The 19735-nt window shown below is 42.5% G+C and overlaps 1 protein-coding gene across 3 annotated transcripts in view; it reads right to left on the bottom strand.

Moving 5' to 3' along the window:
• The window catches only part of API5 (apoptosis inhibitor 5), a 24171-nt gene extending 4436 nt beyond the window's left edge, over window positions 1–19735 (bottom strand). The window contains exons 1-13 of one of the 3 annotated variants that reach the window (XM_084777154.1): window positions 19513–19735; window positions 13148–13309; window positions 11544–11637; window positions 11004–11069; window positions 10401–10552; window positions 8870–9076; window positions 8280–8384; window positions 6991–7080; window positions 5872–6053; window positions 4987–5080; window positions 4511–4567; window positions 2724–2800; window positions 2140–2276 (exon numbers count right to left, since the gene is read on the bottom strand). In XM_084777154.1, the coding sequence (XP_084633280.1) occupies window positions 2140–2276; window positions 2724–2800; window positions 4511–4567; window positions 4987–5080; window positions 5872–6053; window positions 6991–7080; window positions 8280–8384; window positions 8870–9076; window positions 10401–10552; window positions 11004–11069; window positions 11544–11637; window positions 13148–13309; window positions 19513–19581 (1492 nt within the window). In that variant the 5' untranslated portion in view covers window positions 19582–19735. Of the gene's footprint in view, window positions 1–2139; window positions 2277–2723; window positions 2801–4510; window positions 4568–4986; window positions 5081–5871; window positions 6054–6990; window positions 7081–8279; window positions 8385–8869; window positions 9077–10400; window positions 10553–11003; window positions 11070–11543; window positions 11638–13147; window positions 13310–18859; window positions 19189–19512 lie in introns of those variants that run through there. The other 2 variants (XM_084777155.1, XM_084777153.1) reach the window with 2 other exon arrangements.

Below are 19735 nucleotides of genomic sequence, written 5' to 3'. Positions count from 1 at the left end.
CTTACTTCCTGTATCACAGGGGCTTTGTCTGCTTTGCATACCACTTTGCCTTTTAATCACAAAGATTACCAAGTAGCTTACACTGTGACCCTAAATTAAGTAAAACTGCCTACTTTGTTTAAAAATCATTTTAAAAATTAATTTTATCTTATTGGCGGTAGAATCTCTTTATTATGTAGCTCTGGTTGTCCTTGAACTTGCTCTGTAGACCTGGCTGGCCTTGAACTTAGAGATCTGCCTGTCCCTGCCTCCCAAGTGCTGGGATTAAAGGTATGCACCACCATACCTGTTTTTCTCCCAACTTCATTATTTTTTAATAAAGACACCTCTACTATTTGTGACTCAATTTTGTTTTACCTTTTGCAGCTTTATAAATTAAAATATAAGCACATCCTAGTTTACTGGCATAAAAACTAAGGTTTTTTTTTTGCATTTGTTCTCCACCTTCTATCAGGCAGACAGTGAGTTCCACGAGACAAGATCTTCGTGGCAGTTCAGTAAGCACCTACCCATCCAAGTGAGGAGACATCCATTTCTTTATGTGCTACGCAAAGGCTCATGGTTACTTTCATTCGTGATATATCCTCACAGCATCTAACTGCAGATTTTCAGACACCAGTAAGTCAAAAATGTATCAGAAGACAATCTCTGGTGCAATAAAACATTGAAGACCCTTCTCAGGTTACAAAACCTCTCAAAAACATCCTTCCCTGAAGCTCATAAGAGCTCTGCTACCCCTATTTTTCAGGTAAGAAGCAAAGAAGCACATGTACATTTATATGCAGTTAGATCAGTACAATGGTTCAATGTATTCCCTAAAGAAGTCTGTAAGAGTTCATTTACATAGGAAGGGTCGCCTGTCAGTCTAAAAGTGGCTTTCTCCCACCAGTGGGATCAACGGGAATTTGACCACTGTCAAAGGTCAGCGGAATGTACTTAATGTTACAATTATATCACCTTAGAAACAGAAATCTAGAGTATAACGTAAAATATGGCTCAAAGTGTACTTAGCAGAATTTTAGAATCAACTGCAATTAGCAATCAAGATCTACCACATTCATGTTTGATTGCTATGTTATCATTGAAAAAGGCCTCAAGTAGCCTAGGCTAACCTTGAACCTGCTATACAGACAAGGATGGTCATGAATTCCTCCAGATCTTCCTGCCTCTGCCTTTCCAGAATTATGGTTTCCAGGATAAGATTTCCTAAGCAAGAGAAGGGGTTGGGTGGGCTACTTCTGCTATTCTTACCTCTCTGGATACAGGGTCTTGTTACTCAGCCCAGGCTTGCCTCCTGCCTCACTCTCCTGAGGACTGGCATCATGGGTATATGCTATTATACCCCGCAGTGACCATCCTTTTTAAAAGGATTCATGTGTGAAACAGCCAGTAAGAGACAGACTTCACTGCTGATTCTAGAGTCACCAGAGAGAATGGACAGGTGGGAAGGAAGTTCTCCTAGCTAAGGGGGGAGTTGAAGCAGTAACAGAAAGAGTGCATCTGGGCAAAGGAAACCAGTATAACAGTATCTTCCCAGGTACACAGTGATCAACCATCTGACTCCATTTTTCTGACTTCTCTCTTTCAACTAGCCACAGATAACCTATTTTCAGCTACAGGGTGACAAGTTGGAGAAACCCTCTATACCACATCTGCCAGAGCCACATCTTTTGTCATGGAATGTGTACACAATAGATCACAACAAATTCCTGTTTCTGCTGGCTCCTCTTAATAGAGCAGGTACACTTTCTTTTTTTTAAGTGCTTAGGTATTGCATGCTTCATTCAACGAGCCCACAAGAATGGTAGAGAAATGGGATACAAATATTTTCCACATGGCCCTCTTTTCCAGCCAAACTCAGAAAAGTCACTTAATAAAACTATGATACTATATGTAATTCACAATTAAAGCATGTATCACTTTCTACTTAATCTCTCTCTCTCCCTCTCCCTCTCTCTGAGACAAGGTCTCTCTGTGTTAGCCTTGGCTGTCCTGGACTCACTTTGTAGACCAGGTTGGCCTTGAACTCACAGTGATCTGCCTGCCTCTGCCTCCCAAGTGCTGGGATTAAAGTCGTGCGCCACCACGCCCAGCTCTACCTATTCTCTTAACTGCTTGTACCCAAACGAAGACGCTCACCATAATTAAAGTTGCCCAAATTGCTGCTGTACTTCCCACTAGGAGGATTATAAATCTGTCTAGCATCCCTTTTTGGTCCTCCTGGCGATTTCTTGGGTGGTGAACCTGAACTTGTGTCTTCACTGGTTCTCTTTTGCCTGCAACAGTGGAGAAAGCAACAGTTAAAAAGCACCGTATTATGCCAAACGCTACAACACAGCCCGTGAGCTGCAAAAGAAGATAGTGACATCAGAGAACAGATAACGTTCCATACCATCACATTAACTGCTGGGTTATACAGTTATACAGGAATTTCCAAAGGGCATTTCCAAAGCTTTAAATTACTTGAAATGTGTGGTTTCAAAGACATATGCAGCCCTAAGTGTACAAAGCTGCCAACGAAGTCTATAACGTGACAGGAATGCACACATGCCGAACTCTAGGGTTGTATACCACCACCCTGTTTTTAAAGCCCGGAAAGACTTGATACTTTACATCCTCTTTCTAGCAACCATATTGTAATAGTTTCTTGAGAATCATTTAACTAACAACGTACTCTCTTATAAAAATAAAATTCTTGAATATCTTTAAAATCCATTTCTTACCCAATCTCAACTTTCTGTACAGGTTTCCAGGACAATGTTACGGTGCTCTTATAAGAAGGAGGAATGTGGAAGAGATCCTGCAGACAAAAACCAGAATCAGCCAAGATTCTAACGGATGTGTTGACATCAGGGAGTAATGGATGAAGAAAGAGGCAGGAAGACACATCCTAGATTGGTTTATGCAAGGCACTGAGTTCAATCCTTAACACTGAAAATGTGTTAGGAGAAAAAGCTTTCAATCTTGGGCTGGCAGCTAAACAGAGACCCAAAGAAAGGTACATAAGAAACTGGGAGCAATTTTGCTGTAAAGGATACTGATTACCTCCACTAACATAATTTTGCGTGTGATTCACACTTCAGCTACTTTTCCCCCTCAAAATAGGCCCAAATTTTAGTATGTGACATCAATATTTACCAACTTCAACGAAAAGGCCCAACCAAGAAAACTGTTCTCTTGCACAAAGGCATCACGAAGGCACTTTAATTGAAGGAAATATATATTGCTTGGTGTGCTTGTGCATGTGTCGTGTGTGTGAGGGTCAGAGCTGATCTCGGTGTCTTCCTGAGTACCTGTTCACTTTAATTTTTGAGACAGGGTCTTTTATCAAGCCTGGGCCTTAGAGAATCTATTAGACTGGTTGGCCAGTGAGTTCCAGGGACCCCCTGTCTCTGCTCCCCAGTGTGGTATTATAGGTAGTACCACTGTCTAGCTTTTTACATGGGTGCTGATCTAGCTCAGGTAATAGATGGTAGCAGACATATATTCTAAAGCTTTCATTTGTAGTTTTTTGAGGTAGGTGGTTTCACTTTGTTGACCAGGCCTGTCTTGAACTTATGGCAATTCTCCTGCCTCTACCTCTTGAGTGGTGGGATTAAAAAGCATACCATACATTCACTGACTTCTGATTTGAACGTGTTTTCGCTCCTTATCTTGGCAACATGACACTCATCCTACAAGTCTAATGCAAGGTTTTCTTCTTCTCTTAGATAAAAAGCACGTTTTCCACAGCATTTCTACTGTATGAGCTGAAGGCACACACACCTTCACTGTCAGGCTTTATGCTCTGGGTGTTATAAACACACCAGTACATATTTAGGAGAAAAACAACAGGAAGGTAATTATAACTTAAGGGCAAGGTACCATTAGCCTGCAGTACACAAAACTCTGAGTGTATTATGTAGATGTTTAAAAAAAATGCCACAGGAAAACATTTCATGTGTCACATAGCACCTGCCTGTTATTACAATAAGCAAAACAGGGTTTTACTGACTATTCAAAAAGACCCGATTTAAGATCACCAGAACTGGGGGCTGCAGAGATGGATCACTAGTTAAAAGTGCTGGCTGATCTTCCAGAGGACCTGGGCCTGAGTTCAATTCCCAGCATGCACATAGCAGCTTACAATTGTAACTTCAGTTCTAGGGGATTTAACATTCTCACACAGACTCACATGCAGGTAAAACAGCAATGCACATAAAGAAAAAACAAAAAAGAAAAAGAAAAGAGTCACTCTGAATGAACACCCACCAAACCACCAGAACTTTAAACTACTGCACTTTCTAAGTCACTTCTATCTGCTGACTGCTTTGCACGGCTCTCAGCCTTATCAACCTTTTAAATTCAGATTAGCTCCAGAAGTTTCACTTAGAACTACAAAGAACTATAAAGCTTCAAAGGAACAAATGTTAGGAAGAAAATGAACTCCCTTCCCCCCACTTTGCAGACATATGGGAAACCGCTTGCACTGACTCTAGCTGGCTGGGAAGTTAGGAAACAAAAGACTCACCTTGATTAAAACATTGATATTGTTTGTTATTTTCAATGCAACAACTTTTATCTTGTTCTGTAAAAAGAACAGAAAATTAAAATTCTGTAATTTCTGTGTGCACATACCATTCTGCATGCAACCAAATTCACATCTCTAGGTATAAAATTTCTAGGTAGAGGTTTAAATCTAGAAAAAAAAAAAATTTTTTTTTAAAATTTCTCTAAGTAAATCAATCAGGCTTCCTTCACAGGCTAGAACAAAAAGAAGAAAAGGGATGACTTGCAATTTACTGAAAACATAACAAAACAAAACAAAACAACACAGGGCACAGAGTCATATAAGAATCGTCTTAAAGGAAATAAACTATAGGAAATTGTAATGAAAACTGGTGAAGCCTATTTTATTACGAGTATCAGGGAGAACCAAATCCCAGCAAAACCAACAGAATTGGTCACAGGACTGACAACTCCTGTATCGTAAGTCAGCATTCTTACCTCCTCTGTTTTTAAGGCCTCGCCTGTTTTACCCTGGAGAGCCAAGCGAAGCTGTCTGATATAAACCTGAAGGCCTCGTGCGAAGTACTGCAACCTAGATGACAAAGGGTTTAATCAGTACCCATCACTTCAGTTTTGTTCTTGAAGAATCTCCTGTAGCAAAGCAATTCACAACACAGAAAATGGCTACAAGGACAACAGCAACAACACAGAACTTTCTTATGCTGTTAGCTGCTGATAAGTAGTTCATCAAACACTTGCTGCCGAGATGGACTCTTGTTATGTTGCCCAGGCCAGCCTCTACTGTGTCCCAGTGATTTTTCTACCTCAGCTTCCTAAGTGGCTAACACTACAGAGTCTGCAGGACATTCTGCCCAACTGATGAAATAGAAAACAATTCCCAGTTGGAATGTAAGAGAGTGGTAGCAGGTGACAGTGTGGCACTGCAAAATGTAGGACACGGATCTGTTCATGGAAGGATTCTAGACAAAGCACTCCTATGAAAATGAACCACTAACCTGTCTAGCTCTGCTCCTCCACCAACCCTGCTGAATAGTATCAACAACTATGGATACTCAATACCTTTGTATTGTACACGCATTGTACAAGCTTATTCATAACCCTACTGTCGTTCCAAGTTAACAGATGAGAAAAACCTGAGGACTTAAGTGGTTGGGAACATAGGGAAGTGAGAAGAACCAGAGTTCATCTGTTTTAAAGTTCGTGTCACATCTGTAAAACATGTGTCACAAACATGTGTCTTCTGGACTCTCATCCTATATAAGAAGAGTAGGGAGAATCAGATCTTATAAAAGAGAATAAAAACCCAAAAGCTTGAAGATTTTTCATCTTTGCCAAGGACTAGCCACTTCTGTCATACGTTACCTAATTTTGAAATCTTTGAGCTTTTCTGCATTGAGTTTGGCTGTTAAGAAATCTGGAAGTTTCCGGCCTAACTGGTGAAAACTGTACAATAAGCACTCCACATAACTGAACTGCAGCTTGGGCTCCTCATTACCGGCATTCTCTCCATTTTCTGCTTCTTCTGGAGGGAGAGGCATATACTCCTAAAAGAGGAGACATCAGATGTTTGCAATTTGTTCTAAAAAACACATCATAAAGAGATACCCATGTAATCCTAAAGCATGGTTTTAAGACACAGAACACTAAAAATAGAGTAGAAATTGAGCTAGTCTTTAGCATTGGACCCATGCTCTACACATCAGCCATTTACTGAACTATTTACAGCTGCCACCACTAATATCAAAAGCAGAAATAGCTAACATTAGGAACTAGGCCAAACTGAACCAAAGTTCAGATCTAATGACACCAAAGCTACAATCTTAGTGAATTAAAAATGTGTTTTCTAAAGTCAGTCCTGCTTCAAGTTCTTACTCTGACACTGAAAGTGGCAAAGGCACTCAGTGTCAGCCTAAGGTACTGCAGATGTGGAAGCAGCTGATGCTGGATGACTCCATATATGCCAAGGGCCTGAGGCTTATCTCTGGCCATTTATGTAACTGCGCACATCAAACAGGAGAGTCACTCAGTGATGCTGATAATGATTTTTATCAGATGGCCTATTTTCCCCACAATTACTACTTAAATGACAGACTATTTCCGGCTTGCTAAAGCTACTTGGCCTTAGGCAGCTACCTAGTTGGTGGCCTGGAACAAATGGCTTTGCAATGCCAACTTCAGTTCTTAGACTATTTAACACAATCAGAAGAGTTCATGATATGTCCTTTTTCATAGACATTTTGACTTGGGAGTAAGGGAATGAGTCTCTAAATTATGGGTGATTGTTATGCAAAGTGCCACTGCTTAGAAATGCCAAGATCCAAAGGACTTCCTTACAAAGGGGGAAGCAGGAGGCCTGAGCAGTCACTAGAATTAGTATTCAAGGCAACTTTCAAGCTAGCTCTCACCATCCAGAAGTTAATAATAAATTAGTCTTCAAGGCTATACACTGGCCACAACACAAGAAAAGAAGAAAATTCTTACCAATAACTTATCAAATAGTTTTCTTAAATTTGTTTCTAATTTTTCCATGTCACCACAAAATGAACTCATCTCTGCCAATAATTTTAATACCTAAAACACAGAAATTTACCATTAGAATTATTTTTAAATGAACAAGAGCTATGAATGTAGAGTAATTCTATATACCTTGAAAAGATTGTGCTTATTTTCAATTATGCTTTTAAGAATCATGTTAGAACTAGAACGATTCCCTAGAGATGAAACCTTACAATTAAGCATTAAAGAATGTGAAAGCCCTTAATATAGTCATAGGGTGCACATCTGAGCAAATCCAGGTACCTGTCTGTAAGGAGGAGGGAAAAGGATACATAGGACCCCTTCTACCATAGGCTATACTACATTGAAAAAATAAATACATTAACCCACCACTCAGAATCTGCAACAGCAACCAGCCACTCAAATTTAAGATGCGCTTCTGAAAATATTAGTAACTCCCAGTATCTGGGCTGTCTGTCCATCCTGCTTCAGCCAATCTCAGCCTGACCAGCTTAGCCTGGGACATCTGATGTAAAATTACTGTGCAATCTATACCCATATTCCCTGTTCAGAGGTAGCTGAAGGAAATCCCAGGTTTCAGTAAATTCACTACCACGAAGGCTGCTCAGAGCCTGGGTCTGTGCCGCGTGGTATGCACAGGATTGAGTCAAGTCAAGCGCTGGAGGAGAAATACTGTAAACACGACTGATGTCGATCGAGCCTGTTACAGCTGAGACCCAAAGCAGGAGGGAACTCCCTCCACCGGAGGGGTGAAGGTAAAGGAGTATGTGGTGTTAAACCAGTTTATCTTTAATGCTTGCAAATTTGTGTATATGGGTGTGTGCCTGTGAATGTGGAGGCCAGAGGAGGACTTGCAGGAGTCAGTTTTCTCTTTTCACAATGTGGTTTCTGGGAAACAAACTTAGGTCATCAGGCTGGGTGGCAAGCATCTTTACTTCTCGAAACATCCCACTGGCCCAATCTAGTTTAAAATCTGTATGGTAAATTGTTTATGAATTAAGTAGTACCTTATTTAAAAATATGTAGGCTTCAAAGGCATAAATTCCATACAATGACACTTAACAGGCAGTGCTGTCCCACTGCAGCAGCTATAATGGACTCCATAAATCACTCCTATGCAATTAGTTCTGGCCTAGGAGATTCCTGGCCAGCCACTTCAATTCCCCCTGGAAATCAGATCTCAGCCAGCCATTTACATTTCTGCTAAGATTCGGGAATAGCATTTCGGTGAGAAAGAAGGAGCTCTCTCTTACCTCCAACTGTATGTCCAGACCTTCTACTGGGGTAGTCAGGGTACTGAGATTAGGGAGAACCTGCTCACAGAAGTATGTCACAAACCTTGTAGAATGGACATTTTTCTGTAAAAACAACCCAAAAAACAAAAGTCATAAAATAAACAAAAATGGCAGGCTGCCATTTAAAAGCATAAACTAAGTATTCCAACATTCTGTGGCCTTCCTTGCAAGGTCACCTGGAACACTGGGACATCGACAGATCTCCAATGTCCTTTTTTACTCTGGAGTTAAATTTAGTGCTGAATTTGTACACTGCACACTTCCCATCAAGGACAGATCCTTTGTTTTCAAACTACAGCACACACATCTTAAAGAACTCACGCAGGAAGCAAAGCCAAAGACAGAATGCAAGCTCTACAATTTTTAAAGTTTCTAAGCAAGCTCTTTTAAGAGAATTTCTTGCTTCTTTGGGTTTCACAATGGCACTCTGCTTTCTGTTTGCCCCAGTGTGCTAAGAATGCTTTTATGGGAGGTCTGAATAGTGTTCAAGTGAATCTAGACAGATTTAAGAGTGACCCAAGCATCAGCTATGTTAACAAAGAGCTCACAGAGAAGAGAGGCACAGCCTGGCGCGTGCACTGCAGGAGCCTGTCCACACAGTCAGGGTCTGAGGGGCTGAAGGTCTGCTCCAGGTCAGCCTGTTCGGCCACCAGCTCCACTAGTTGCTGTCTTCCACTCACTGTCTGTAAGCTTTTCAACCCAGACAGTATCTTCATGAACAGAACAAATTCTTCACCAGTCACATCTTCTAGGACCTAGAAAAAGACAATGCAGAAGAACAGCACTTATCAGTTGAATGGGAGGGAGAGCTCAACATTGGGAGCAGCACCATTTCAGTTACACAGTAATGCTTCTATATGCCATAACGTAAATTTTAAGCTCAGAGAAAGGAAAAGCTCTAACAAGACCAAAATAATTTTTGACAAAATTTTGCCTTAAACAAACAAACAAACAAACATACAAGGTAGTGCCAACACATACATCTCTACAGATTAAAATTTCACACACACAAAAAAATGAGTATGAAAAATTCATAAAATGACTCTTGTTGGAGGTGGGGAGTGACAGAAATGATTGAGAAATGTTGTGGCAAACTGTTAAGTCAGTAGCTTCCTACAGCTAGGTAGTCTTGCTCACACAATATGAAAACTGTCCACAGGGCCACCACACATGACATTATTATCGCAAGGCTTTTGTAGCCGTAGGCCGCCACTGTTCTGCTCACTGTCTAAAGGATATGGTATATGGGAAGACTCCCGCCTTCTTAGCAGGACAGCTACTTCTTCCAGTGAGTGGCAGAAAAATAGAGAAGAGGCTGAATTTTCTGTAAAAGAAATTTATTCGCCAATGTGCAGCAATTTGAAAGTGGGTAAATTGTCAATTTTGGTACCCCTCGGCAATTTTAGCTTTCCTAGATGTTCAGAGCAGACAAATAAGCATGGTGTGATGGTTAATAACCTAGAAGACAAACACCTGGGCTTGCCTGTGAAGGCTTATAGATGAGGCTAGCCTCTGGGCATGCCTGTGAAGGCTTGTATGGAGTAGGTTAATTGATGTGGGTGGCTCCATGGGACTAGCTAAGTACAAGCACTTATTTCCCTGTTTCCTGACTGCAAATGCAATGTCATCAGCTGCCTCAAGCTCCTGTTGCTATGATGGAAAATAGCCTGCAACTGTGGGCCAGAACAAACCTTTGCTTCCTGAAGTTGCTTCTGTCTGGTATTTTGCCATAGAACAAGGTAAGAAGCAGCTAACACACATGCTTTCATACTCTTGAAAAGGTTTTGCAGGCAACAACAAAAATGATTATTTCCATTTATTATTTCATTATGTTATTTCATCTTTAAATGCTCCAGAATACTTTAGCCATCTCAAGATGAGAAAGAAGAGAAAGGAGCAATTAGGAAAACAACACAAACTATATCAACACGATACACCTTTAAATCAGTTCGCATCATTAAGGTGAGTGAAAAGAGTGGTGAGCCAAGGTAAAGAATACTTCTGGAAGCGCCACTTATGCGTGTGAGCCACACCCAGCGCTGATGGCTATCAGTGACTCTCAAGGTGACTGCAACAGACCTTTTTGGACTCAGTGAGAATGAGCTCCTCTACTTCCTTAGTTAACACTTCATCTGGGAGTGTCTTCAGTTTTGTGGACAAGAATTTAATTGCTCGTTCTCTAACAATATCTTCGCCTTGAAGAATCTGGCTAAATAAGCCACCTAATGTTCCTGCAAAGCAGAAGAGCAACCATACAGTGAGTGTGAAGTGTGCACATTAACTTCATCAGTATTAACACAGTGAAAACACCCTGAATACCATCATCAATGCTGGCTAAAGTCAGTCTGACATGTGTGCAGACTAACCCAGAAAGGCCGCATGCTTTGCTTCCAGGGCATCAGCTTGAGCATCACTGACCTTTTAACCCTCTATAATAAACTCCAGATATTAAAGAATTTCTTTAAAGTTGCAAAAGGAACTTTCCAACATATTTCAAGGAGAAAGTTGAACTGTTTTTTATTTGTTTGTTTAAAATTATTCCTATTGGAAAGTCATAAACATCTAAATTGGGAGGCCCCTTTTCAGAGTAGGTCATCACTTTGATGAGAGAGACCTCTGGGTGCAGCCCAACCTCCCTAGTTTCCTATGACTTTGAGCATGATTCAGAAGAACTGGCTTTACCTTTTGCATCCATCTTAAATATACTTAACAGAGCATTGTTCACCAAGTTGAATTCTGCTGAGTCATCTGGGGAGAAAAACAGCATGATAAATAAAGAATAAATTTAACACACTACCTGCTTCATTCTCAAAGTTAATATTCAACAGTTTTACCAAGCGGCCTATACATAAGTGTCACTCTCGGGATATACTGCTCCCTTAAAAGGACAGAGAGCATCACTGGCTGTGCCTGTGAAACCGTATGTTAAGACTGCACAGTGGTTCACCACAGGAAACAGGTGAAAGGATGATATATTATAACTCTGAAGAGACGCTCACCATTATGCCTTTATAAATAGAACTAAAAACAAAGTAAGTACCATAGACTGAGAAGTCAGTGAGCTTCACAATACTGAAGGAAGGAAGCTTGATGACCATCTGCCAGAGGCAGGACCTTCATGCCCCCTCCCACCCCACCCCACCCCCAGGCAAAACAAAGCCTCGAACAGCCAGTATTCCACAGAGAATATGTAAATTAAAAGGCAACAAAAGAACCTCTCACCTGTCTGCAGAAGCTGGGTCAGTATATCTGCTACTCTTGGAAGATTTTCTCCTGTGGCAAATTGAGGAAGCTCTTTAATTGCTTGGCGTCGTATCTGGGCATGATTTCAAACAAACAAAAATAACTAAAATGGCATCATCATAAAAAACAATGACAAACTCAGCTTTTAAGACAACTAAAACCAGGAAGAAACCTTATCAAGGAGCACATGAATTATAAACTGTAAGATGTTTTAATTACTCTGTCTGCGTGTGACTGATGGGCAGGGAGGTACATATGCACAGTGTGCATGTGAGGCCAGAGGACAACTCTGTGAAGCTGGTCGTTCACTCCACCTTTACATGGGTTCTGAGGACTGAAGTCAGGTCGTTAGGCTTAGGTGGAAAGTATCTTTACCTGCTCAGCCACCTCACCAGCCATAAAGATGAGTTTATTATTTAAAGATTTTTACTTTTATTTATGTCTCTGTATGTACCTGTGTGTACACTACCTAGGTGCTGGTGGCCAGAGAAGACAGGATGGATGACAGGAGAGGGCACTGGATCCACTGGAACTGAAGTTAGAGGCCACTGGGAGTGTCTGTGGGTGCTGGGACAGCTCCTCTGGAGGAGCAACAAGCGCTCTTACCTGCTGAGCCAGCTCGCCCACCACAGAGAGGAGATTTGTAACAACTTTAAAAACAAATTTCTCCCTCAGGATTTGAGACATGGTACTGCTTTGCTGCCAGGACTGGCAATAAACTTCCTGGCTCAAGTGATCCTCCTCAGAGCCTCCTGAGTAGCTGGGACTACAGATGTGTACCACTGGCTCAACCCAGTCAGGTTTCACAGGATTAAATATGACAAATGAAGCTGAAAGTGATATTAAGTACCGGACAGGAGCAGAGACATCAGTGATCACAAACAAGTTTTTATGTGACTTACACGCAACCGCTGGACTTTTAGGAATGTTACAACACTGCTCCTTCAGAACATCATCCACAACAAAGCTTAGCCAGGAATTATTTTAGATTCTTCTGTGTTTACTACTTAAGACTTGAATTTTAAAAAGATTCCAATTTACAAGCTCTTAAATTAAAAATGATGTGGAGTTTATATTTAGCAAACTTGCTATAGTCACTGATTTCAATCAAAAAGTCAAGAGCTAATAGCTGAAAACAAATTTTAGAAGCCTGCACCAGTAACTAGAAATGCCAATGGTTAATTCCTTCCCACGGAAAAAGGTTCTATACTTAATCTGGTAATTAGTTACAAGTATTTCAGTGGCCAACTAGTTTTTTAATGGTACAGATTGTATGTCTGTAGGTATAAAAACTGCACTAATTATCCAATTTCATATGAAATATGAACAATCTAAGAAAAGATATGAGCTACATTCCATTTTTAGCAGTGGATAAAGAAAAAATTAAAATGTGTTATTCCATGCATTTTTCATACACACAAGGTAATAAAGTTAACATTTTCTCAGTTCTAGCATTCACTTTGTGTCTGAGACAACGTGACCATACTATGACAGCAGATTATGGACTGATGTGATTAGTGCTTTGATCATGTTACTTTTACACAGAAATAGAAAGCTTAGTGAAGTGTCAATCATAAACTTACCGACACATCTTCATCCTCACAGAGGTCTAACTGTGCATTGATAGCAGAATCAGCCAGTTCTGGAAAATGCTTAAAGAATTTTGGAATAAACTGAGCTGCTAATCGCTTCTCCTTGGTGCCGCCTTTCACGCCATCCAGTATCACTTGGTAGGCATCTTTATGCTGGAAGAAGAGGAAAAGAAACCGTACTGAAGGACTAGACGCTAAAGGGAAACTTACCACACAGGCACGGATGCCTCAAATATTTACAAACACTATTTTTAGCACTTAAATTGGACATGAGCTTTTCACTCTATTTCCCCATTCCCTACTGCCCATTCCGTTTTATTTATCTACTGGGAAAGAGAAATATGAGCCTAATTTTAAGTGGAAAAAAGCAAATAAGCTGTTAATGTCCCTACATTCCTTCATTATACTATCACCAGGCCTGTGACCGTATCATGCTTTAAAAGTGGAGAAAGATACTGCAGAATTTTAAAAATTGTGTTATATTTACTTAAAAAAAAAATACCTGTGACCAAACATAGTGGTACATGTCTGTAATGCTAGCATTCAGGAGCTTGAGGCAAAACAGTGGCAAGTTTGAAGACAGCTTGAATTACATAGCAAGACTCTGTTTCACCCTGCCTCCCACCCACAAGGACCTGTTTCTAATTAATATCTTGAGGAAAGTGGAAGGAACACATTTCTGAAATTAAATAATTCTAGGAAAGTTTAATTTCATCTTATATTTTAGAATGCAAAAGCAGTTAAAATTTGTATAGACAGACAATTTTGGATTAAGACAAATTCTAATACTGCTTATGAGAATATACCCAAATCTCACTTGTTTCCACCAAATAAAATTTTAAGTTCTTGCAGACAGTGTAAAAGTGTCAACACGTTCTCAGTCCTCCTCACAGGGTTACCTCCACATTTGTCCTTTCATTAAATGGCACTGACCATGTTCATAACAACAAGAAACAGAGTCAGAAGATGTCTGTATGGACATACAACTTCAATAGAACAAACGGCATAAATTGTAACCCTGAGACCAGACGTGGTCTCTCAAGCAGTGGGCACTCTGCTAGGGGATGTGCTGAATGCTCTAGTTACTACACACCCGGAAGGGAGAGCAGCTAATAAACACCCACCACCACACCTCTGTTCTAACACTTTCTGTGGATAATACTGTGCTAAATGAACAAATAAAGCAAAATGGAATTACGGACATGTGAAACAGGTCATCCTCTAATGAACAAGCCACGTCTGTAAACATGGTTAGCTTCTTCATCAGATGCAGACATGATATCTCTCTTCAGTTTTTACTTGGAAGTGAACTATACAGTTTTCAGTGTAAATGTGAAAAAAAAAAATCAAGGCTGACCTCTATCATTTTACTTCCTGTGGCTTGTCTGAGGTCATCTGCAGACTCATAAAGCCACGTAGAACAGTTCTAGCATCTTTTTTTTTCCTCTGAGCAATACAAAACTAATTTCCATTAACTCAAACTTTAAAAGATTTTTAAAGTCTCTTGGAGAAACACCCTACCTTGCCTAAACTACAGAGCCCTGCTTAGAGTAACTCTTCCCTATGCTGGGGTGGGGGTGGAGTCAGATACAGAGGACTCATTGGAGATCGCTACTCCACGTCTCCCAGGGATGAAGTGACACACTGTCTACATGCCTCACAACCGCTGTCTATCTTCCTGCTGAGAAAACAGAAGTGAAGTAGTTTGCCCAGGGTTACACAACAAGTTAAATAGCAGATTCAAGATCCAAACACAGTTCTGTTGGCGCTAAAGCTTGTCAGAACTAAGACCTTTGCCCCACAAAGCAAAATGTAAGGCCTAAGCATATGCTCTACAGGCATCACAGACATAGTGAAACCTTTGGGAAGTCAATATGGTTTAACACATTAAATCCAGAAGTCAGCAGTCTACCAAAAAACAAAGCAATGGTTGCTAACAGATGTCACCTGATTACCATTTACATAATAAAGCAAAACCCCAGCAACAATCTCATTATTTGAATGATTGTTTAACTACTGCACTGACAAGAGTGCCCTTTATGGTCTCCCTATAGTACAGTGTTACAGCTTGTATGTGTGCACAAGGATGTATATGTGTACTGTGTGTGTGGAGTGGCTGCAGAGGCCAGAAGATGGCATGGGATCACCCGGAGCTGGAGTTACATGTGGTTGTGAGCTACCTGACTGATATGGGGGTGCTGGAAGCAAATCTGGGTCCTCTGCAAGAGCAGTAAGTACTCTTAACTGCAGAGCCAGCTCCTCTCCACATCAGTTCATGCTGAACCAAGGGCTCACAGCCTGCTCGCCAATAAGCTCCAAGTACTACCTGTCTCCACCTCCTCAGCGGCCCAGGCGTAGGGCCAGACATGAGCCACAACGCTGAGCTTTTATGGGCATGGTGGACTTCTGAACTGAGAGCCTCATGCTTGTGTGGCAGGCACTTTACCAATGGAGATATCTCTTCAGCCTTCTACTTGTCACTAATGTAGAAAGTAAACACAAGCAGTATCTTGGCAAGCAGTGACTTAGTGACAGGTCCAAATAGTGCATGCAGAACAGCTCTGTCCAGCCCTCCTCCAGCAAGTTTCAGGCCAGCCGGTTACACATCGAAACACTGTCTCAACAACAAAAACATTAACTGTAAGTACTTTGTGTGTGTGGTGCCCATAACGGCCAGAAGAGCAGATCCTCTGAACTAAAATAACAAGACAATTTGAGCGACTGGGAATTGAACCTGGGTGCTTGCTTGGCAAAAGCAAGAGGTGCTTCTAGCCCTTAAGACCACCTCACCAGCCCTAACTATGAATGCTTTGATGCATTCCTAAAACCATGTTTTGGTATTTTTCAATAATGAATAAAACACAACTCTAAATTCTTTGAAGGCATTCCTTCAAGAAAAACACAAGGTACAAGTCGAACAATTTTCATCAATGTATTCTAAGAAAACTGTTTGGGGGGGGGGGTTAGAACATGTGATGTGGGGAAGTGGGAAGGGAAATACTGTGGGTGCAAAGATTTAAAAGCAGGGAGTGGGGCACAGAGAGAGTGTAGAGGGAGGAGTTGGGTGAAGTTCAACCACAAGCAAGGACGTATGAAGAAGCCTAAGGAAGCAGTGTAATTGGTAAGCTAATTTAAGAATAACAATGTGAACAGAGGTGCCTTCGGGGCGCGCCCAGAAGGCATAGGTTAAGGTGAGCTCCTGCCCTATGTATTCTTGGACAGGGAGGACTCTAAGGTTCCCCAAACAAAACAGGTAAATGCCACTATGGTTGGCTGCCCACCAGAACTAGTGGTAAAGACCTTAATGTTGATGATACCACATGTTTTGGTTGCAGGACATAGAAAATCCAGCTGAAAATAGGCTGGAAGCTTCCTTCCTGCTGGCCAGCCCTCAGAGAGCCTGAGGTACTCTGCAGGCTGTAGGAGTAAGACTTGTCATCAACAGTCTGAACTCAGCTGTGAACTCTAACATGCCAGGCCAGATATGTCCACTGGAGTGACAGTGGTAAGTCTGCCTGGAATTGGGGCTCACGACACAATACAGCTGTTATTTTGCTACATGTTTATGTGTTCATCAAATTGCTGTCTAAGTTAGTGTGGTTGGCTGTCAGCACTGCTCAGAGAAGCTTCTGCCTGCAGTAAAGACTCCTAAGTGGTAAAAGTACTGAGAATAAATGGCTGTTGGATGCTCAGCTATAAATGAGAGATATGTTAATCCCCCTTAAGGCTCAGGGAATATCATAGAAGGCAAAGTAGAAAGTTCCAGAGGATGGAGTTTTATGTTGAAGCACTCTGTAGTTCACAGCAGCTGTGATTACCTACCTGCACAAGACTAGGCCCATCAGCATCCTGTCAGAACCGCAAGAAACTGGTAAGGCTCACCCCTCCCTGAGGACCTGTAAACATTTACTGGGTGCTGAAGGGAGGGGAAGATGTTTTTCTTCAATGGTGAAGGCACTGGTAAAGTCCCCATGCTCCTGTAAATAACTCCTCATCTACGCTCTCATGTAATCCAGATGAAACTCACTGGGTCATGAACAACAACCAATTAAAACAGGAAGGTAGATGGACTAGCTGGGCAAAAGGGGACAGTAGAAAGAGAGCAAGAACAGGGTATGATCAAACTACAGCATGAACACATATGAGATGTCATAGTTGTGTATATTTTCTATGTACTAAAAAACAAAATAAGCTGCAGCAGTATGGTCAAAACACAAGCTGTATGTATTAAGTGGTGAGTCATTAGGTAAAGGACGGGATTTTAACAAATATGTTTTCCCTGGCTTGGCACACAATAGGCACTGGGTTCCATGCCCAGTAGCACAAAATTACTTCAAATACAACAGAACCCTGAAAGAGACAATGTTTCAGCTTTCTGTTTTTGTTTCTTTTGAGACAGGGTTCCTTTGTGTAGCCTTGGATGTCCTGGACTCACTCTGTAGACCAAGTTGGCCTCAAACTCACAGCCATCCACCTGCCTCTGCTTCCCCCCAGTGCTGGTATTAAAGGCTCGCACCACCTCACTCAGCTTATTATTCCTTTCTTCTTTGACTCATTAGAGTTGCATTTGATACTACTTGGTTGCTAGTATTTTCATATATTTTTTCAGGAATTTGAAGTTGGTCCTTGTATTTCATGAAATACAAGTCAGCCAATCAAGTCCTCTTCCACGCCAGGCTCCATGTGCTCAGCATTAGGAAGCAAGAGGACCAACGAGCCCACTCCCTGGCTGTCCCTCAACAGCTGTCTGACACATGTGTCAAAAGAAAACCTGAGGTAGTTGGTTCTCTCCTTCCACCACGTAGGTAACAGGGATTGTACTCTCCAGCCCAGATAATGAGTTTTGGTTTTGTTTTGTTTTTTAAAGAATATCACTATGTAGGTTCAGTCTGGCCTGGAACTTACACAGCCTGGGCTGGCCTAGAGCTTCTCCTCCTCCAGAGTGCTGGGTTTGGTTTCACTTTGCAAGACAGGGTTTACAGAATTGTCATGTATCCCTGGCTGTCCTAGAACTTGATCTCTAGACCAGGCTGGCCTGGAACTCAGAGATCTGCCTGTGTCTGCAGGTTAAATCCGGAGTTCTGGGATTAAGGATTCAAACATTAGCTGGGTGTGGTGACACACGCCTTTAATTCTAGCACTCGGGAGGCAGAGGCAGACAGATCTCTTTGTGAAATATATACACAGAAAGTAACTACAAACCAAGTCCCTTGGCTCTTGTACTTGGTCAGAATACGACTACTGATAAGGATTGCTAAGAAGGAACTACACTGAAGCCATTTTGAAGCAAACAAAACAGAAAAATCTTGCTTTACAACTGACCTAACAGCCCATTTACACACATCTGTGCAGGCGACCCTACACACTCCTGACAATAAAGTCCCCGCAGACATGGAAGTAGGTAAAGAAAACCACTTGACACTTGAAGTTGGTACATTCACAATACTAGGTTAAGCTATAACACGCTTCCCCGCTTCCCCACTTCCCCCTAAAATTAGGAAGGCTCTACTTGAACTGTATACATCCTAAGGGACCGGAAGGGACTCCTCCACCGCTTGAGCTCAAGGACGTTTCTCTACCTATGTTGTGGGACGTGCACACAGAGTCATCACTAAAGCGTCTAAGTAGTGAAAACGCGTGGATTTCTGAAACCTCCAGGCCTGACACGGTTCTTTCCCCCGGAGGACACGCACATGACCTTACCAATTCAGATTCAACACAAGGCATCAAGGCTTGGATGAAGAATTCAACAGCCTTAAGAAAACTGCCCGGGGCAAAGAGAGCGGAGAGCACTTCCTAGAACATCGTATTTGGGGGCTGCACTTCCCCCTCTCCTTTGCCCGTTTCCTGAGACTTTCTTCACAAAATTCTCCCATTGGAAAAAAACACAAAACGCGTGTCCTTTCCTCGCGCATCACTAGTCGCCAGGGAGAGCTCGAAGCCGCCACCGCGCCTCCAACGCCCGCCACAGCTGGGTGCGCGACTGGCGCCCAAACGCGCAGGGAACGAACGCCGCCGCGCGAGTTCCAGCCAAGTCCGGGTAACCCGGCCTCACCCGTGCTCGGCACAAGCCCTGTATCCCACTCTTTCTAGACCATTCGCAACTTCAGCCTCCAGAACCGACAATTTTGATCTCTTATGGGAAACTTTCCATTTCATCACAGCCCGGGAAAAACGCGGCGCGGCTAGCCGTCGGGTCTCGGGAGACCGCCGGAAGGCCAGGCTGCGGGGCCGCGCGCTCCCGAGCAGGCCGAAGCCGCGTTCCCGCCCCGAGTGCGCGCCCGGCGACGCGGCCCAGTGCGGCGGGAGCCCAGCCCCGAGCGGCGCGGCGGGCCCTGCAGGCCCCGGGGACCTACCTGGCCCACTTGCTCCGTGGCATCGGCGAGGATGCCGTAGTTGCGGTACAGCTCCTCCACGGTTGGCATGCTGAGCGCCAAGTTCCCGGCCCGCTCCCGCCGCCCACCACGTCGTCGGCGCCACCACCGCCTCCACGGAACTTCTCTTAAGCCGTCGACCGCGCTATTACGCCGGCAGCTGCCGCCCGGGCCGCCACCAGTCACCGCGCGCAGCCCGGCCCCG

The sequence above is a fragment of the Acomys minous genome, assembly GCF_964271855.1.
Source record: "Acomys minous genome assembly, chromosome: 3".
In the NCBI taxonomy this organism is placed as follows: Eukaryota; Metazoa; Chordata; class Mammalia; order Rodentia; family Muridae; genus Acomys; species Acomys minous.
Note: the sequence above shows the minus strand (reverse complement) of the source record. Positions and strands in the feature narration are given on the sequence as shown.